We start from the raw sequence: 19,942 nt of genomic DNA on the forward strand, positions 1-19,942 counted from the left end.
CTGGGACAGACAAACCGTCCATCCTCGGGAAGCTTCCCACTCCTCCTAGAACGGGCAGGAATCGTATCACAGCGGGCCTTTGCTGCGCAAACACATATTGTGAATGGGGACTCACTCTGGAACATGATTCACTGCAGGGGATGTCTCATTCACTTCAAGGAGCAACTCCTTCAATCGCTAACTGTGTCCGCGTGTGCCTTACGTTCCTCAGATGCATGCCCGAAAAGGAAGAGCACATTGTTGCCCCATCTGGTGTCGGCCCCAAATACTGTCCCGCTGTCGACGAGCTGTCAGTGGGGAGTCTACTTATTCGCACGGTCACCAAGGCGCTACGACGCTGGTAGGCATGCGGTCACTGCGATGTGGGAGCGCACCCGCTCGCGAAGCATTGTTAATGGTCCGCCGACACAAGGCGCAATCAACGCCTGTCCACTCTTCTGCATCCCCTATACATGGCTACTGGAGTGCCTTATGAGAGAGTGGGCTGGCCACAGGAGTCTTTCCTTCAGTTGAAGAAGCATTTACTAGTCTACAGCGTATTCTGTCGTCAGAGATCTTCTTCGTCTCTCAGCCAAACCGACGCTGGTTACACCGCGTGTCGCACTGTGCCGAGCACTGCGGGAGTTTACTTGGCCCCCGACGGGATTCGCTGCTTCTTACGCGTTTTGTGCCGGCATGCCTTCGAATCACAATAAGGAACAAAACCATGAAATGCAACTGCAACACCTGGCTCTCTCGTGAGAGTGGACTGCAAAGTGCGACACTGCAATCACGGCGACCAGTGAACCGGTTTGTAACTCCGCTCGCATCGTAGCTGAATGGTACTTTTTAGCATATTATACGGTGTTAAAAGTAATCCCATCCAAAACCGGTGGTTTGTTAGTATTTATGTCCTCTCTCATTAACCTAGCTCTTTTATCTGAAATTCGAGCTTTGAATACCCGATGTTGATACGACAACTTTTTATGACTCGAAATGTAGTCAGTGGATGTGTAATTATTTGGGCATACAGTATGATCTTCTTGATTATTATTGGTAGTGCTATCCCAAATGCCAGCCGGCGCGCAACTAGTCGAAACCCCGGCATCAATAGCCTTCCCGAAGGCGAAACCTTACTGGTTTCCCCCTACGCTGAAGCACCCTGCATGCCGCGGTATGAGGACACGACAGTCCCTTGAATAGCTCCCACTGATGACGACTCCGTCGCTTTGGCAGGGAACGCACTAACGCTCTATGACTGAGGAGTACCGCCGACTACCTGCGCAACCCTAGCTGTATCCGGATTCCTGGCAGACACGCGGCCGCCGCGGCGCGCTCCGAAATCGCACCGCGCGCACCGCAATGCGCATTCAAAATGAAGCAGTGCTCCCTTCAACAGCAGGCTACGCTTTAGTTGCCAGTGGAACGTTGGTCCTCGACAATGACGCAAACTCACTGCATGCGTAATGTTCCTTGCATGAGACACTGGCAGCTTTCTTCATCAACATCAATATAATAACAATGGCGAGACTGCAGCAACGGCGCGGAGGACTCAAGTCGAAGGGCCGCAAATGGATGGCCCTTTGCGCATGCGGAGTTCTGGCACTGTCCAGCGGCAGCGCCTTCGCAGAGATGCGCGAGGCGGAACAGGTTTTGCAGACCTTGGACGAGGGGTCGGCACCGTCGCCCAACAACGTCGTGTTGTGTTCAGTGGCAGGGGCCAGGACCGAAGACAACATCGAGCACCACAATGTCGAACTGGCCGAGGGAAAACTCTCTACCGCCTTCCAGTGCGCATCTGGAACCAATGCCGTTCCAGCGGAGCCGACACAAGTGTGTGTTTACAAATCCCAGACGCTGGCCAAATGCAACAGTGGGGGGACGAGCCTGACACAACTTCTCGGGACTAGCAACAACGTCACATGGACAAAGGAAAGCGTAGACCTGCAGCCGAAGAATAAGGCTGAAAGGAGGACGCTGCAGCTCACAGCCTCCGACCTCCCCTTTACTGACACATACTTCTTCGTCGGTTGCCAAAACTCCAGTTCAAATAAGGACTGTCAAGTTGACATCACTGTCAAAGCTAGATCCTCCTCTGTCGCTGAGAATGTTGTCACCTGCGCCTACGGCTCAGACAGCAACCGTAGCACATTGACGGTGGAAATGACCCAAGAGAAGAACACGTTGACATTGGCTTGCGGTAAGGCTGGCTCTATCACCCCGGAGTCCTACGACGCCAACTACTGCGAGGACGACACCTTGAAGCCATGCAAGAAGAGCTACAGAGATATTTTGCCCAAATTCGAAGACACCTGGTGGACCAAAGAGACGAAGGAGGGCTCCCCGGTTGTGCTAACGATTCCGAAAGAAGGCTTCCCGGAATCGGACCAGCAGTTCTACGTCGGATGCATTCTTAATCCAGTCGGAGGAAATGATATTTCCTCTCGTGCCGACCAACCGGCGCCGTCCCCTGCTGACAAGGTTCCGACGCCCTGCAAGGTGCACGTGACGGTGAAGGCTGCGGGCGCTGCTTCCGCTGCACCTTCGATCGCACGCGCAGCTACTGCAGCCGCTTCTGGCGCCGTTGGGTTTGCTGGTCTTTTTAGTCGCTCGTGAGCTCACACGCGTGCAGGGTTCCCGTGTTGAAATGTCTCGTTATTTCTCGTGTCGTGCCCGCCGTCCACATAATGCAGAATGACCGCAAATGTCTTTCGGCGGTGGCAGTCGAGATCCGCGCACCGACTACAATTCAAGTGCTTGTACATGTTCGCCAGTTGTTAGCCACATTACCGCATGCTACCGAATAGAAGAGGAGGGGTCTGTGTTCGCAAGCCTGCGCGCAATAGGGTCGTACGCCCAAATGCGAGGCTAGATGTGGAGGCATGAACGCGCCTCGCGGATGTGCCTCTAGAGAAACTGTACTACCTGCATCGCATCGAGGAAAACCCGACGACGGTGTGTTAAAATGAGTGGTGCAAGCATTACACATGCTCCTGAGGTCGCTGGTTGGCAGCACCGTTAACTGCTCCTGGCGGCATTACGGGTGCACACCGGGAACACTGACTCCACGAAGAGTTTGATTGTCCAACTCGAGGCTCGGATTCCCCACACAGTAGTTGCCGAGCACTTAGTTCCACGCAACGAAGCAAAGCGACTGTACAGCGGTTGAGGGGGGGTTCACGCCACGAGATTGATTTTGCGTCCCCAAATTCTCGCCGCTAAGGGTCAACTGCATTAGCGTGAAGCTGCGTTGAGGGTATCAGAGATGACAGCACTGTGTGGTGCGAGTAGCGTGCTCCATGTATGTCTTCTGTATACGGGAAAAAACGCAGGCAGCCACATCATGTTACACTCGAAGTCTGAGACGTCAGCCGGCGCAGCGAAATACAAGTCGGCTGTTGTTGCCCGCACACCTGTCGGGACTCAGCGACGTAAACAGAACACCTCCCCACGTGCAAAGCAACGTTTGCGCACGCGCCTACCATCGGCTTCGTTTTTTTTCCCTTCGAGGCTACCGAGTGGAACTCCACCGCCTGCTACAAACACCACACTGCGCGCGAAAACCGAAATCTCTCAGTTTGTTCTGGCCTTGGCCTCTCCGCATGTCTTCCTTACCGAGGTGCGGTGCGGGGTGAACCCTGTGGCGTTCGTCTTCAGCGCGCGAAGCCTGCATATTAATGAGTTTGCTGCTGCCTCAGTTGGCTCTAGCCTTAAAAAGTGGATCTGGAAGTGCGTGCAGTGGCGTCTCCTCCGTTTGTTCTGGGCAAGTTGTGCGTTGTAGACGTAACGCAACATTACGGGTTCCTGTGGTTTATACATGGTTGGTGACAAACTACCAGATTTTCTATCTCTCGATCCAAGTCTCGGCGGCCGAGTTCCTGGAGTCGGCGTACAGAAATATTCCCTTTTAGAGTTATTGGCTCTGCCGCCGCCGGTACGCGCAGCTTCACATGAGTTTCATCGCCGAAATCAGATACTAGGTTTCTGCGCTGCCGCGGGGTTCAAGTCAGCTACGTTGAAACCCATTCATTGCACAGCCTGGGCGCCCACAGTGTGTGTGTCGAACCGTTCTCTCTGTGCATTTCCACACCTTCAGACGTCGCGCGTTCTGCTGCGAAGTAAATGCAGGGGTGATTGTCCGGGTAAGTAACCCCTGACAGCAAACGATGGACTCACACACTCCAAAGCCCACAGGAAGATCTGCTCCGGATTAAAGTCTCAGCATTCTCTTTGCAGCTATCTTCTGCTCCTCTCAGCCGTACACTCACCGATTTGTTCCCTGGAGTGTGTGCCCGTGTCTGTCCCTTCTGCGCTGACCCCACCGCCTATGTGGTCGATGACCACTTTGCCTGTCGATCGACGACGAGTTTCAGGACATGACAGAGAGAGGCTCGCAGGCTACCCGCTCCGTCTCCAAGTAGCCAGCACAGTGTCTTCGTTTGGAGGCTGAAAGGTGTGGACAGATCGCACCGTGAGGCCGCGCGCGGGTTGCATTTCGAGTCCCCACGGCCCGCGGTTCCCCCGCCCCTGCCCTCCGCGACTGGAAAGCACAGAGAAGCCTTCATCCCCCTTCAACCCTTCAGATATCGCAAGAAGTTTGTTCTCTTTCTTCGTGACAGACCCGGTTGCGTGGAGCCTGCCTGCTAAGCTTGAAGCCAACTGCGCAGGGACCCACGACGGGTCGCGACCCCGCATGCGAGCCGGGATAGGGCGGCGTTTGTGGGGCCCTATCCCCAGCGAAGACGCGTTCCCGCCAAAACCCCTTGGGGTCCTTGCACGACCGCGGGTTCCCCGCAAAATGTGCCGGTTTTACCTACTTTGCCTACCCACCCACGCGAGCGGGTTCGTAGCATTTCCCCTGTACTTTCTATCCTTAGGTCAACTTGCGTGTTATTTAGTGTTTTCACGATAATGACTACAAAGATTGTGCGGCGCAGACGTGGCGACTTCACGTCGAAGGCCCGTAAGTTGATGGCCTTGTGCGTCAGTGGCGTTTTGCTGCTGACCGGTGGCGAATGCGTGGAGGGTCGGCTCCAGACGGAAGCTCTTGTTCCACGTGCTTTGCAAAAGGTGCCAGAGGACCAGCAAGAAACCACGCTTTGCCGGATTGTCACCCCGTCTGCCAGTGTCGACAAATCTCGAACCAAAAGCACCGATACAGACATTCACAAAGTGACTCTGTCAAAGAACCAGCTCACTGCAACTGTGGAATGTGTTGGTCAAGGAAGCACTGCGGTGCCTCAAAAGGACGATGAAGCTTGTGTCGTAAAGCCGGATGCAAATGTCAGTACATGCGAAAACGACAGGAAGAACACGCTGCAGAATCTTCTTCAGGCTAAACGGAAGATCACGTGGGTTGATGCAAAGGACCCGCCGGATGAAAATCAGGGGAAAGCGAGGACGTTAGAACTCACGGAGGACGACCTTCCCTTCACTGATAAGTCCTTCTTCGTCGGATGTAAATCCGCAGCGGCCGGTCAGCTCAAATCTGCACCGGCCGCAGCGAAGACATGCCGAATCGATGTCAGCGTGCTGGCGCGTTCGTCCAAAGTTGAGGAAAACGTGGTGACATGTGCCTACGGCGCAGAGAGCAATCCGCGCCCCTTGGAAGTGGAGCTGACGAGCCGAAACAACACGGTGGTCGTGGCCTGTGGCGCCGACGGCTCCATCGCCCCTCCCTCGTACAACACGCACTACTGCGACGACACTTTGCAGTCGTGCGACAAGAGCTACACAGACATTTTCCCCAAGTTCGACAGCACCTGGTGGAGTGGCGAGGCGGGCAAAGACGACGCGCCTGTGAAGCTGACCATCCCGAAGGAGAGCTTTCCAGTTGAGGACCAGCGATTTTACGTTGGCTGCTCACCGAAGAAAAACGGAGATGGCTCGAGTGGGGGTTCACGCGCCGGCGCAGGTCCGGAGACTCAGGCTCCTGCAGCTTCGCCCACGCGCTGCAAAGTGATGGTCACAGTGAGGGCTGGGGCGGCTTCCTCGCTCGCGAGTCATTCCCTCCACGCAGTCGCTGCAGCTGCTGCGGCTAGCGGGCTGACCGGGCTCTTCGCTGGTTCGCTGTAGAGAGGAGGATTCCACTCGGGGTGGTGTTTCTGCAAGGGCTGAGGTTTCGTGGGTCGTCTGCTCAGTTGTGGGGGCGGAGGGAGACACCCCAGCAGAGAGCTGCTGGACGGTGGAGGCGCGCCCCTGCCGGCCGAGCGCGGGGTCTTTGAAACCTCGGCACGCGCTTCTACCCCTAGTTCCCAAGCGTTCGAAGCCGACACGCCGTACTATGTTCGGGCTGTGGGTTCTATCAAAGCCATCGCGGCCTCCTTCTGCGGAGACCCCGAGGAGACTACAGAGTTCGAGTCTGTGGAGGTTGACCTTCGGTCAGGTGCGTCGGCACACCCCATGGATCAGCCGGTCGGTGTGGAGTGGGCTTAGCTCTCAGCGGCGCCTCCGAGTGCTAGCGTCTGCGTTGACGACCTGATTCTGGTGAACACGCTTTCCTAAAGAGCGACTTGGGACAAGCACCGTTGCAACGGGGCGGGTGTCCAAGGCAAAAACGCTTCCGTCTCCTCGTCTTGTGCCTTCCTAGAGTAGCTGGAGACAGTACTGAAGGGTGGAACTGGGCGTTACGGTTTAGTCCTCTGGGGCAGACAAATGTTGAAACTGGCCAGTGGAAGGAGAACTCCCCTCACAGTTCGGACCTTAATTTCGACGCCGATTTCTGGGGGGCAAGTCTCCATAGAAAACGCACAGCCTTAGCAGGTGTGGTGGGTGTACGCAAAAAATGCGCGCTGCTGGTTCGCCTTTTCCTTTCGTTTTTCCGTCCCCATATCCCACCACCAAATCGCAGACACGGAGCGAGGCGAGGTTAGAAGGAAAATGATTGAGAGCCTTCATTGCCTCCCGGCGTGGTCAGGTCTCCTTTGCTCAGTTGCTGTCATCTGCGCCGTCCTGGCTCTCACCGCCTGTAGCGTGCCGCGACTAGTGTCTTCACCACACCTGTCAGGCTGTGTAACCTCTAGCCCCCTGCCTGGCCAGTCGCCCGCAATACAGCGGATGTATGTCCGGATGTATGTCTAGCCAGTTGCCATCCACACGGGGGACGCTGAACGACGGTTTGAAAAGTCCAGGAGGGAGACTGCGATGCGACGCGAGCAACGAACTCTGCGCGCTGAGAGCGAAAGCAAAAGTCGGCTAGTGAGCCCCTATCGCGATGCCAGGGGAGTTTCTCGGTTGCGTGTGAACCCCGGCACGGTTCTGCAGATCTCCCCCTGGGGTTGATGGGCATGGACGGTGCAGGGGAGCTTCGTTCGGAATGAAGAGCGAAGCAGATCGTTTAATCTTGCAGCAGCCCGAAAGCGGCCAGACCGCCGACGGCACGCGCGATTTTATCGAGCTCATACGGCCGTTCCACGCGCCCCCCAGAGGGCAACTGGAGTACTGGAATCACACCGACCAACGACGACGGGGTCGCGACCCCGCGGTGAGCTGGAGGCACTGGCGGATTTTTGGGAACCCCACCGGCCGCTCCCGGACGTTTGCTTGCCACTCGCGTGGCAACAGGCCGCGTTTGGACCAACGATGTGTTCCATATGCATTTTCAGGCGGAAAGCGCGCCGCTAGTGGGTTTTAAGCTTCTTCGGAGGCCTCTTTCTCAGTTTTTTTGACGCTGCGCGATGGGGAGGAAAGGGGGAGTACAGCGGCAGCGTAGCGGGTTCAGGGCGAAAGCCCGCAAGCTGGTCGCCCTGTGCGTCGGTGGCGTGCTGCTGCTGTCCGCTGACAGCCAGGCTCTTGCAGGAAAGCTTGAGGAAGGGTCTCTTCGCCGGGAAGTAGTGGGGGGACAAGGGCCCTCTGGTCCCAGCGCCGCCGAACTCTGCAGAGCGACCACGGGGAGTCATTCGGAAGAGAGAAGCCCGAGTGAAGGCTCTGACCCTAAACGTCTTAGCGTGACGCTGTCCAAGGAGCATCTCACAACCACGGTGGAGTGTGTTGGAGCACAGACCCAGCCCGTGCCGACAGCCGTGGAGGACGCTTGTGTCGCGACTGCAACCCTGGACTTATGCGCAACAAGCGGAAAAAAGACTCTTCAGGCGATCCTCGAGGCGCCCGACAAGATCGCGTGGACGAAAACAGACACGCCGGTATCGGGTCAAGGAGAAGGAAGGATCCTGCGCCTCAAGGAAGCAGACCTTCCCTTTGCGGATAAACACTTCTTCGTTGGTTGCGAGACGTCAAATCCTCAAAAAAAGACGTGCAAAATCGACATCACTGTGAAGGCCAGAGCATCCTCCGTTGACAAAAACGTCGTCACATGCGCCTACGGAGCCGAGAGCAACCCTCGTGCCCTGGAAGCGGAGATGACAGAAGAGAACAACACACTCACCATTAAGTGTGGAAAAGATGGAAATATCAAGCCGGCGAACTACCAAGATCGCTACTGCGAGGACGAGAAGCTCTCGCCGTGTTCCAGGAGCTACAAGGATATTTTGCCCAGGTTCGACAGCTCGTGGTGGACAAAGGAGGGAGAGGCACCCGCGGCTGAGACGTTGACGCTGACGATTCCGAAGGAGGAATTTCCTGCTGAGGAGCAGAAGATTTATGTTGGTTGTGCTCCCAGTTCGGAGGGCGGTGAAGAGAAGGCCCTGAATGACAAGGAAGAGGAGCCCGAAAATGTTCGCACGGATCCCAAGCTGTGCAGAGTGTTAGTGACAGTGAGGGCAGGGAGCGCTGCGACTACTCTCAGATCATCTGTTCTTGGGACCGCTGCTGTGTCGAGCGCCACAGTCGTTGCGGGTTTGTTGTTTTACGTTTTCTAAGCCAGGTCTCGGTGTTAATGTCTCTGCGTGGCTGTAGTTCCGTGCGACTGCTTACTAGTTTAGGGTAGCTACGCCCTGCTGCTACCCCATGCTGCAGCCACGGCAACTCCCGAAGGCGGTGCTAATCTGCTATTCCGCAGCAGAGTCTCGGCGTTCGTCTGCGGCCGCCATCCGCGCATTCGCATTCATGAAGCGGAACGGCACCGCATCCCGAGCTGCAAGGCATGAGTACTTGTAGCTTTCGAAGAAGGACACACTAGTTTGCGGACAGAGCGTTGCAGCCCGACCAGGTCGCCTGGGTTGCATGCAGCAATCTGGGTCGCTTCGTCACCGTCAATTGCTCAGACCAGAGGACGCCTAAGACGCTGGGCGTAGGATACAGGCGGCTTCCCTGAAAACATCGACGGCCACCTTGTCTGGCGGGCGGGGGAAGAGCTACTCTACATCCCCCGCCGCACTGCCTTTGATCCTTCAGTATCTTCTTCGCCGCTTTCGACAGTGGCTGTATCGCAGTGCTTTAGGTCATTTGACACTGATTGGCCGCATTGAGTCACTCCTCCCTGCGCAAGACCCCCGGACGCCACGAAAGATGCCGTTGCCTCTCGTGCTCCCCGTGGTCTCACGGCTCATATTCGTCTGGGTATATGATAGTGGACCCCGGCACCATGTTGCACGGTGAAAATTGGCGCAAAAACTTGTGGCGAACCGTGAATAGGTTGAATCTGTTTGTTTCTGTGTTCATGCAGTCTCAGCGTACGAACCGCCGTGAGTAGCTTCACTCCATCCCCGCGGTTCGCTGGCTTTGCGGTCTCCATACACCCTGCCGATCGCTTGGAGTTTCGCGCCGCCCTTCCGAATTTTCCCATTCTCTACAAGCTGTTTTTAGCTGCTGTACTACTCAGGTTCTTGTCCTGTGGCTTGCCGGGTCACGGATGGACAAGATTCCCAGGCGGTGGTCCCCAGACGCTGGTCCGAAGTGCCGAAGGTGTTTGATGCTGCTACCCAGAGAGTTAGCCACTCCAGAATTCCCAGATTTTTATTCGTCCGTCAGGGCCATCTAATAAACAACGAGTGAGGGTGCGTTCTGAGGTACAGTCGTCCACAGCCCCACTGCTACCGTCATGCCCTCTCTGGGCAACACCGGATGCGTTTCCATCTGTTTACTGCAGGCGCCGCTGCTATGTTAATGAGGGAAATCGGACTCTGGTTGAGCTTCGACTTTTTCCTGCCCAATCATCGATGCTGGCGACAAGCGAATACTGCCATACGGGGAGGAGAGATGGCGACTACCCGTGGAGGAATCACCCGCCAACGCGCTGACGTCCCACTTGCGGCGGCGAGCTGCGATCCCGCGCTGCAATGAACTCAAGACAATGGGGAGCAGGGCTCCTTTTACGAACACACTACATATTAAGCCTCATCGAGTCGTTGGCCTCCTCATGAACCCAGTGTATACATTTTTTTTCACAGGTCCGGGGTTTTGTTTTTTTCTTATTTGCTTTGGCCTCTTGACAATGGCGAGGCCGCAGCAACGGCGCGGCGGGTTCACGGTGAAGGCTCGCAAATTAATGGCCTTGTGCGCAGGTGGAGTTCTTCTCCTGTCCAGTGGCAGTGCATTCGCGGATACTCTCGGCGGAGGACTGTTGGCGCGGAAGTTGAGCGAGGGTTCTCCGTTATCTCCCCCCGAGATAGTGACTTGTTCTGCACCAGCGAAACAGAGGGGCGCCGTTGTCGAGCGCCACACGGTCGTCTTGTCCGAGAGTAAACTCTCCACCACGATCAAATGCCCACCTGGCGGTAAATCTGTACCAACCGAACTCTCACAAGTGTGTTACCCTTTGAATCAGGAATCGTTTGAAAGCTGCAAGTCTAGTGGAACGGTCTTGAAAGAACTTCTCGAGACCAACAACCCTGTGGCATGGGCAGAGCCCGAGCCGAAGAGTGAACCAGCGACAAGGACATTGAGCTTAACCAAGGAAGACTTGCCCTTCGCCGACAAATCCTTCTTCGTCGGCTGCGACAAGTCGGAAGCCCCGAACACACCGTGCCAGATTGACATCACCGTGAGGGCGAGATCTTCGACTGTTGACAAAAACGTCGTCACATGCGCCTACGGCGCAGAGAGCAATCCCCGTGCCCTGCAAGTCCGGATTACAAAGGAGAACAACACACTCACCATTGCGTGTGGAAAAAATGGAACTATCAAGCCGGCGATCTATCAAGATTGCTACTGCGAGGACGAGAAGCTATCGCAGTGTTCCAGGAGCTACAAGGATATTTTGCCCAGGTTCGACAGCTCGTGGTGGACAAAGGAGGGAGAGGCACCCGCGGCTGAGACGTTGACGCTGACGATTCCGAAGGAGGAATTTCCGGCTGAGGAGCAGAAGTTTTATGTTGGCTGTGCTCTCATTTCTCAGGGAGATGACCAGAGAGTATCTGCTGTCTCTGAGGGAATCCGAGAGGAAAACGAGGCTTCCGCCAAGGGTCCGACGGTGTGCAAGGTGTTGGTGACTGTAAGCACTGCAGCCACTCCGTCTCATGCAGGCTCCGCTTTGCATCCTGTTGCTGCTGTGAGTGCGGCTACAGCCGTCGCAGGTTTGTGGTCTAACGCTTTGTAATGATGCCGTGAAGCTGAGGTATTTCTTTACCAGCCGTCAAGCCGTTGCATGCATCAATGTGCACTAGCAACCACGCTCAGGTGCTGCCCTCCTTGCATGTGTTTGAATTTCTTGGCGATGTTACTAAGCACCTATTCTTAACGACGGATCTGAGGTTTGGCTTCGACCGGCGTGCATGCATGCGCCTCTATGTCACCACAACCAGAGCGGCAAGCAGTCCGTCCTTGCTTGGTCCCTACTGCGGTACGGAAAGAGAGGTCGACAGGCCTGCACGTGACTACTTCCAGTGCGCTGCATGACCAGAGCCTGCGGTCCAAACTTTCACAGAAATGAGGATCGTTCAAGTGCGGATGCACTCATATAAACGGCGCGTGAGGCAGCGCTAGTCCCACGCGAATGTGAGCCTCTCTGGCAAAATGTCGCCACTCGCCAAGGGCGTTGGCAACGGGGCATGAGCTAAGGGAGAACCCAGAACTCTGTTTGCCTTCCGCGGAGCCATGTGGAGTCCTTCTACAGTAGGCAGCCCCGACGAACGTTGAGGCACTTCCCATAGTGGGGTGGCACTTCGGTATCATTCCTTCCTGAGTGGAAACCCGTGATGGCCGCTAGGGAAGCCGTGGTCCGCGTGCGCAGACATAGAGCGGGTACATGAATGAGAGCAAGCTGCATTACGGATTCGTGTGGTCCAGTTCAAAGAGAAAAGCCATGGAACCTCTCACAGACTATCCCAGTTAGAGAACGCTGCTCAGCATGCACTTCAGCGACACTGTTGCACCCTCAAAACCTCAGGCGGGGAAGGCGTGCAGCCTCGCCGACGCTGGCACTGTTTTCGTCATCGTGCGTCCGTCGTCTAGTCGCTGCTTTGCACAAGCCCTCGTTGCGGGCTCTCTGGGTCCCGCCGAGCCCCCCAGTAATTCATTTCTTATTGCGAATCAGTGCTGTCCCTGTCTTCACTAACTTAGCCAGCCAGCTGCCTCTCTCTGCTTCTCTGCCACCCCCGCGCGCCAGATCTCTTATCCTGCGAGCTGGCGCAGAATTCCCTGTTGGCGACTCCAACAAGTTCTTCGCGATCGTTGAAGCGCTAGTCTAGGTTGAAGCACTTATAGCAAATCAAACCGCTTTGCTTTTCGATCCTTGGGAGGTTGAGCCCCTCACTGGGCTCCGTAACGCTTTCGCAGCCCCCTCGCTGGAAGTGCCGGCGCCAATCTTTTCCTCTACCAACAGCATGGATGTACATTGATCCAGGTGAGTGACTGCGGTGAAGAAACAGGCTAACACCACCACAGCTTGGAGAGCCTTTTTCAGGCTAACGTCTACGCAGGCGCCAAGCCGCGAACGCGATGCAGCGGGGAAGGCCTAGCAGTGCTTGCGCAACGAGAGGGCACATGCAAGACACCCGGATCCGTCATGCTGAAACACGACCGCCCTCCAATGCTCACGCAAGACAATCAGACAGCATTCACCGAAGAGAGGGCACCTGTACTCGCCCTTGGGTAAATCCTTCACTTTTCAACTGCCCAGGAAACTGGCGCATATGAGCGGTATTGCTGGCAGATATCCGTGAATACGCGTATTTCACTATTGTATCACCCCTCCTGCCATGGCGGGACTGGGCCGGTTTCGAGGAGGGCTCAAGTCGAAGACCCGTAAATTGATGGCCTTCTGCGCAGGTGGAATTCTATTCGTGGCCAGTACCAAAACATTCGCCGATGCGCTCGATGAAGGACCGCTGCCTCAGAGTTCGCCAGCCGACTCGACGCAGTATCCCACGAACCTAGTGTCTTGTTCGTTAACAGGGGACGAGGAGCAAGACACTCTCGTGCGTCGCACAGTCGCCCTGTCCGAGGGTCAACTCTCGACCACTTTCCAATGCGGAAAAGCCGACAGAGCCGTGCCAGAGCTGCTCACTGAGGTGTGCAAGCCATCGAAAGAAGGTACCATAGATGCGTGCGACGAGAAGCCCACGAGCCTGACAGATATTCTCCAGACCACCACTACTGTGGCGTGGGTGAAGATGGAAACCCCAACCGAGGGAAAAGGAGAAACGAGGACACTCAATTTAACAAAACAAGACCTGCCCTTCACCGATAAATCGTTCGCCGTTGGCTGCAAGACGACATCGCAACCAACGGTCGCATGCCAGGTCGACGTCACTGTGAAGGCCAGAGCATCCTCCGTTGACAAAAACGTCGTCACATGTGCCTACGGCGCCGAGAGCAACCCTCGAGCCCTGGAAGCGGAGATGACAGAAGAGAACAACACACTCACCATTAAGTGTGGAAAAGATGGAAATATCAAGCCGGCGACTGAAGGGGGTCACTACTGCGAGGACGAGAAGCTCTCGCAGTGTGAGAAGAGCTACAAGGATATTTTGCCCAGTTTCGACAGCTCGTGGTGGACAAAGGAGGGAGATGCACCCGCGACTGAGACGTTGACGCTGACGATTCCGAAGGAGGAATTTCCGGCTGAGGAGCAGAAGTTTTATGTCGGCTGCTCTCCGGGTGAAGGGGACAAAACTATTCCGGTCTCTCGTTCGCAAGAGGCCAATGGAAACGTCATTCCTGCTTCAAGAGGCCTCACAGATTGCAAGGTGCTGGTGACGGTGAAGGCCGAGAGCTCTGTTAGCCCCTCTCGATCAATGATCCAGGCGGCCTCTGCGGCATCTGGCGTGGCAGCGACATTGGCTTATCTTGCCGCGAGTTGTTTTTGAGCGGCGCCCGGGCACCGCCACGGTTTTGCTCCACGGAGGCGCTATGCGTTCGTCTTCCTCCATCGAACCCTCCATCAAGCACCGCCTGCAGAAGTGAAGTCTCGATCCTTCTTTGAGTGTTAGCATAAACTACGAATGGTTTCGCATGTACGCGTGAGCGTGATACATCATTCGCACGCGGTTCTCCTGGGTGGAAGGCCAACATCTCTCCAGGAACCATGCGCGTTGGAAGCAGTCCAAAGACCTATTGCTTTCGGCGTTCGCATGATCGAGGGTCCTGACCGACGCGTAAGTGGAGGCATGTAACTGCATCTGTGTATGCAGAAGTCGCGCGGGAGGAGCCCTATCCAATACGGCCCTGCTCGTGAAACGGTAGCATACTATTCGTGACAAAAGAGCTTTCAAACGCTTCTTCTCCTCCAAGGAGCGACTAAGCGCACACTGGACAACGCATTTGCTGCGAATTTGCGGTGCCGATGAAGCAACATTCAGGAATGCCCGTTGGTCCACTGGGGCATTCTTTTGCTTACGCGTACCGCCCACTAACACGTCTCTGCTCACTCCGCAAAGCATGTCCAAATCACCCAGGCTTCACCCTTGCACGCAGATGCAGAATTGAGGCGAGGTCTTAGTCCTGCATCTTAGGTCTGTTAGCTTGGCTAATCGATGGCTTGGGCCGCGTATACCACAATGCACGAGGCGTAAACCAGCTGATACGGGGGGCTCGTGACCTACAGACTTCGTTACATTGAGTAGCGATCGTGCTGCACTGCACACAGACAACAATTCGCGGCCACGGCAATTCGAATGGGGCAAATCTGACATTTAGGGAGGCAACGCTGGTAATCCCGGTAGCCGCTCGTTTCCTGCACATTGTTCGCATTTCACTCTATGTAAGGCTCCTCTACATCCGTGGTGGGCTCATGTTCGGTGTGTCATTTTTCTCCACTTTATGTCTTGCTGTGTTCTTACCAAATTGCTTGTTATCGACACTCGAGTGCGCTTCGATCGTGCGTGTCTTGTGTCGTGGCCGCCTGCGCCTTGTCTCGAGTCTTGCGTATGTGCTTCAAGCGACTGACCCGTGAAGTAGCCTGCCATGTCAAGACTGTTCGAAATAGTCCGTTTGTGAACCATGGGGGAACACAGAATCTGTTCCTCACATTCTGAAGTGTTTTGAGTCCTTTTTCTTTGCTCGTGGTGCAGGGGCTCATCGGTGTCCCTTACGTTCCTTCGCGCCTGTACAAAACCAGAAACGGTTGCGGTGGTGCAGGCCTGGCGCCATGGGTGAGGCGACTAACGACATCAAGAGGAAACACAGCACTGTAGAAGGAAAGCCCACAAAATTTATCAATACTGTGTTTACTTCGGAGCTGGGGAGGCGCTGCTTAGCATCGGGCGAGCTGACCAAGTGCATGCACGGCTCAACGAAGTTCCCCGGCTTTCCGTCTTGACCGCGGTCAAAAGAGCTAGGTATTTGACGCGCAACGGCATACGCGGCAGTGGGTTCTCGCGACAATGCGGGAGACTTGGCCACGCTAGAAGAAACCACATCGGTAACCCATCCATTTGCTGAAGTGCAACCTGGTATATCCATCTTCCGTGAGTTTAGTGTTTAGGTTTGCCCCTGTTCACAATGACAACCGAGCAAGCGCGGCGCGGCGCGTTCAGCTCAAAGGCCGGAATGCTGATCGCCCTCTGTGCATGTGTAGTTTTGGTGATCTCGAGCTCAAGTGATGCGGCGGAATTGCTCCAGGATGAGCTTCTCCCACGAAGCTTGAGTAGTAATTCACAACAGCCTTCTGCAAATGTTGTGTCGTGCACGATACCCGAGGCTAGGGGAAGCTTGTCCCCGCCGAATAGCATCGTATTGTCCGCGACAAAACTCTCCACGACCCTGCAGTGTGAGCAGGGTGCCACAGCTATACCAGTGCAGCTTTCAGAGGTGTGTCATCACCCGGAACAACCATCTGTAGAGGAGTGCAAGAAAAATGGGACGAATTTGCGAGAGCTCCTTCAGACTTCCAACAATCTCGAATGGGTTCAAAGCCAGCCTCCGATTGGTGGCAAAGGAGATGAGAGGACACTGCAGCTTGCAGTGACTGACCTGCCTTATAGAGATACAACCTTCTTCGTCGGCTGCGAAAGTAACGTAAAACGTAGCCAAGCGTGCCAAGTCGACATCACAGTGAAGGCGAGGTCTTCATCCGTCGACGACAAAAACGTCGTCACATGTGCTTACGGCGCGGAGAGCAACCCCAGGGCCCTGCCAGTGGAGATGACTGAAGAGAACAACACACTCACCATTGTGTGTGGAAAAGACGGGACCATCAAGCCGCCGACTGACGAGCGTCACTACTGCGAGGACAAGAACCTGGAAAAGTGTGGGAAGAGCTACAAGGACATTTTGCCCAGGTTCGACAGCTCGTGGTGGACGAAGGAGGGAGAGTCGCGTGCTAGCGTGAAGCTGACAATCCCGAGGGGGGATTTCCCAGCTGAGGAGCAGACGTTTTATGTTGGCTGTGCCCCCAGTTCGAAGGAGCAGAGTCAGAAGGTCTCTAATGCCTCTGATGCCGAGGAAGGTGACGGTCAGACCTCTATCGAGGGGCTGACCACTTGCGTAGTGCAGGTCACGGTGAACGCAGCGAGTTCTACATCTTCGGCTAGTCCTGCTGTGCTCACGGGCAGTGCCTTTTTTGGAGTTGCGGGTGTGGCGGGTTTTGCGCCGCTCTTTTCTGAGTGAGCACATAATTCTGATTTCTGACGCGTGTGGAGGAGGGGGGGCAGGTTCCGGCGGAAGGGAGTGAGTACGAGTGAGCTTGCCAGCGCCCCGAATGTGCGCCACGGATGTTCGCAGCTGTTGGAAGCTTCGTGTAGCATCGCACAGGTTCACGCAGAGATCCGACAGACAGCTGAATTGGTCAAAGGTGTCTCCAACAGCATCTCCGATCTTCTCGTTTTTTCGGACAACATGCGACGCGCGCATGGGACTTTTTTATCAGGATTCCCCAGTCCAGCAGCGGGCGTGAATCGTTTTCGCGCTGGATTATGCACGTGACTGCTTAGCCGAGTTGTCAGTGAGGAAACTCATGCGCGTGAACAGATTCGCACGGGGAATATGTCGCTCCCATCATTGGGAGAGTCGTTTTGTTTCAGTTTTGCTGTTCCACTTGTTTTCTACTCTGAGACGTGTGCGACTGCCACTCGCTCTTCCGCCTGGTTTTCATGTTTAGTTTTGCAAAGGCTGAACCGTCCGTGGGTGACCTCATTCGAAGAGCACATGGAAGTGGACGCGGCGGTTGTCGTTACGTGTACCAGGACATACCGTCTTTCATTACTGCTATGCAATAGGGCAAAACGCCATCCACACTCTTGCGCAGCTAGTCGATTTGCCGCGCGACGGTCGCCATCGAGACACGCTCAACAAAGTCGTGTGTTCTGAATTAGAAGCGCATTTATCGAGCTCGACTGCTGCTTGCCGGCCTCCGGCATTTCCCACTAAGGCGAACCTGTTGACCCCACACCAGGTGTTGCTGTCTGCCATTCGTTCTTAGACTTTCTGAGCTGACGAATCGGACTCGCCAACCTCTCTCAGCACCGTGTCTTGGACCATTTAGGCTGGGCGGGTAAGTGACGTAATTTGTTCCGCTGAGAGACAGCGCTCCCGCGGCGCGCCGCGAACTATTGTGTGCCCTACCATGCCCTGGCAGCACCACCGTTTCAATAAAGCAACAGACTAGTCAGAACGTTTCGGACATAACATCGTAGAACTTTACGCACGTCCAGGGAGGACAAGGCTTTCAAAACTATTGCCTGGTTCCTGGTGCATCTCTCCAGCGGGAACATTCTTACGCGGTTCACGGGGAGAGTGACCCTGTCCCTCCCCGCGCCCCAGTAGCCCGTGTTTTGGCAGCACGAAGACATCTCGCGGACTCGAGCGCGCTCCGAAACCGCACCGCGCCTGCCTCAATGCATTCAAGACAATGCAGCAGCGCTTCCCGCACCGCAGGCTCCGTTAACTTGCAATGAATCGCTGGTCTTACACACTGACGCTAACCTACTGCTTGTATCATTTTTCTTGCATGAGACACTGGCAACAATCTTCACTAACGTCAACCTCGTCACCATGGCGCGACTGCAGCAGAAGCGCGGAGTGTTGAAGTCGAAGAGTCGCAAATTGATGGCTCTTTGCGCGTGCGGAGTTCTGGCATTGTCAAGCGGCAGCGCGTTCGCGGACCCGCTTGCAGCGGCACAGTTTCTGCAGACTTTGGACGACGGGTCGGCTCAGCCTTCCAGCAATGCTGTGTCGTGTTCAGCGGCACAGAAAACGGGGGGCAGCAGTGTTGAGCACCGCATTCTCCTGCTATCGGAGAGTCAGCTCTGTGCCACCTTTGAATGCCCTAAGGAGAGCCAAGCTATTCCAACGGCGTTGACAGACGTGTGCGTCGCCCCTAAACACGAAACGATGGATGCCTGCCGGGAGGCCGGGACAAATCTCAAGGACGTTCTCCAAACAAACAACCCACTAGCATGGACGGTTGCGGACGCCAAGGCCCAGGGAGCAGGGGTAACGCGAACATTGACCCTAAAAAAGGAAGACCTGCCTTTCACGGATAAATCTTTCTTCGTGGGGTGCCAAGCATCAGGTCAGCCACAATCTCCGTGCCAAGTCGACATCACAGTGAAGGCGAGGTCTTCATCCGTCGACGACAAAAACGTCGTCACATGTGCTTACGGCGCCGAGAGCAACCCCAGTGCCCTGCAAGTCCAGATTACAAAGGAGAACAACACACTCACCATTGCGTGTGGAAAAAATGGAACTATCAAGCCGGCGATCTATCAAGATCGCTACTGCGAGGACGAGAAGCTATCGCAGTGTTCCAGGAGCTACAAGGATATTTTGCCCAGGTTCGACAGCTCGTGGTGGACAAAGGAGGGACACGCAGCTTCGGCTGACACATTGAAGCTGACGATCCCTAGGGAGGGTTTTCCAGCTGAGGAGCAGATGTTTTATGTTGGCTGTGCTCCCATGTCTAAGGGTGGCAGCCAGAAGGTCTCTGACGTCGCCGATGTCGAGGAAGATGACAGCCACGCCTCTCTCAAAGGCCAGAGTACTTGCAGGGTGCATGTGACCGTGAGGGCATCAGGTTCCGCTCTGCCTGCAAGCTCCACTGCCTTGATAGCCGCTGGGGGTTTCGGCGCGGCATTTTTGGCGGGCCTTTTCGCGGATGTCTTCTAGACGTCTTCATGACATATTGAACACGGCGGGATTAAACATATGGAGAGAGGTTTAGCAGGGTTTTATCTGCTCGCGCAGCATTTCTGGTTTGAAGGGTTCAGGATGGATTCGTCCACGAAAAAGAGTTTGTACAACACTCACTAGAACAAAACAACAATGCTGTTATTGCTCCTGAGTCCGCCCCATTCCAGTATATCTTAGGGAATAACAACTTACCACTATTTCCCTTCCTGATCGACATCTCGGTAGCACCGTCTACACAGACATGCATCTGGAGACACGAAAAAGGTATACGCCTTCTGTCGTTTCATCCTCCTCTTCGGGAGCCGGACACGGCAGCTTGTTGTGGAGGGCTACAATGATCTTCGCTGCCAGGCCGGTGACCTTGCTATGCACTTCTTTAGCGGGGATGCACAGAGATAATCTTTACATTGGGCTCAAGAGTTACCGGCCTGACTGCATGTCGCTTCCAGAGCAGAAAGCGTGAGGCACCAGTCATATTGGACGTGAAAGTGCTGATGGCACAGCCGTATGACACAGGGTGTTCGGAGATTGTGTGTGGTTCCGGAAGTGTGTGGATCAT

General features: G+C 55.3%; 7 protein-coding genes across 7 annotated transcripts; all 7 read left to right on the forward strand.

Moving 5' to 3' along the window:
- Positions 1-1,050: 1,050 nt before the first annotated feature.
- Positions 1,051-2,595, forward strand: BESB_034970 (SAG-related sequence; the record flags this gene model as incomplete). Its single annotated transcript, XM_029362083.1, has 2 exons — positions 1,051-1,153; positions 1,472-2,595. The coding sequence occupies 2 exons, from the start codon at positions 1,051-1,053 to the stop codon at positions 2,593-2,595; spliced, it is 1,227 nt and encodes a 408-aa protein (XP_029221048.1).
- Positions 2,596-4,890: 2,295 nt separating this feature from the next.
- On the forward strand, positions 4,891-6,054 carry BESB_034980 (SAG-related sequence; the record flags this gene model as incomplete). The annotated part of the gene is made up of 1 exon (XM_029362084.1): positions 4,891-6,054. One exon carries the CDS (start codon positions 4,891-4,893, stop codon positions 6,052-6,054), a length of 1,164 nt encoding a protein of 387 aa, XP_029221049.1.
- Positions 6,055-7,655: 1,601 nt separating this feature from the next.
- BESB_034990 (SAG-related sequence) lies at positions 7,656-8,795 on the forward strand (the record flags this gene model as incomplete). The annotated part of the gene is made up of 1 exon (XM_029362085.1): positions 7,656-8,795. The coding sequence occupies one exon, from the start codon at positions 7,656-7,658 to the stop codon at positions 8,793-8,795; it is 1,140 nt and encodes a 379-aa protein (XP_029221050.1).
- Positions 8,796-10,309: 1,514 nt separating this feature from the next.
- BESB_035000 (SAG-related sequence) lies at positions 10,310-11,413 on the forward strand (the record flags this gene model as incomplete). Its single annotated transcript, XM_029362086.1, has 1 exon — positions 10,310-11,413. One exon carries the CDS (start codon positions 10,310-10,312, stop codon positions 11,411-11,413), a length of 1,104 nt encoding a protein of 367 aa, XP_029221051.1.
- Positions 11,414-13,013: 1,600 nt separating this feature from the next.
- On the forward strand, positions 13,014-14,123 carry BESB_035010 (SAG-related sequence; the record flags this gene model as incomplete). Its single annotated transcript, XM_029362087.1, has 1 exon — positions 13,014-14,123. The coding sequence occupies one exon, from the start codon at positions 13,014-13,016 to the stop codon at positions 14,121-14,123; it is 1,110 nt and encodes a 369-aa protein (XP_029221052.1).
- A 1,633-nt stretch (positions 14,124-15,756) lies between these two features.
- BESB_035020 (SAG-related sequence) lies at positions 15,757-16,863 on the forward strand (the record flags this gene model as incomplete). The annotated part of the gene is made up of 1 exon (XM_029362088.1): positions 15,757-16,863. One exon carries the CDS (start codon positions 15,757-15,759, stop codon positions 16,861-16,863), a length of 1,107 nt encoding a protein of 368 aa, XP_029221053.1.
- Positions 16,864-18,246: 1,383 nt separating this feature from the next.
- BESB_035030 (SAG-related sequence) lies at positions 18,247-19,359 on the forward strand (the record flags this gene model as incomplete). Its single annotated transcript, XM_029362089.1, has 1 exon — positions 18,247-19,359. One exon carries the CDS (start codon positions 18,247-18,249, stop codon positions 19,357-19,359), a length of 1,113 nt encoding a protein of 370 aa, XP_029221054.1.
- Positions 19,360-19,942: the final 583 nt, after the last annotated feature.

This window comes from Besnoitia besnoiti, chromosome II, assembly GCF_002563875.1.
Source record: "Besnoitia besnoiti strain Bb-Ger1 chromosome II, whole genome shotgun sequence".
Taxonomy (NCBI): Eukaryota; Apicomplexa; class Conoidasida; order Eucoccidiorida; family Sarcocystidae; genus Besnoitia; species Besnoitia besnoiti.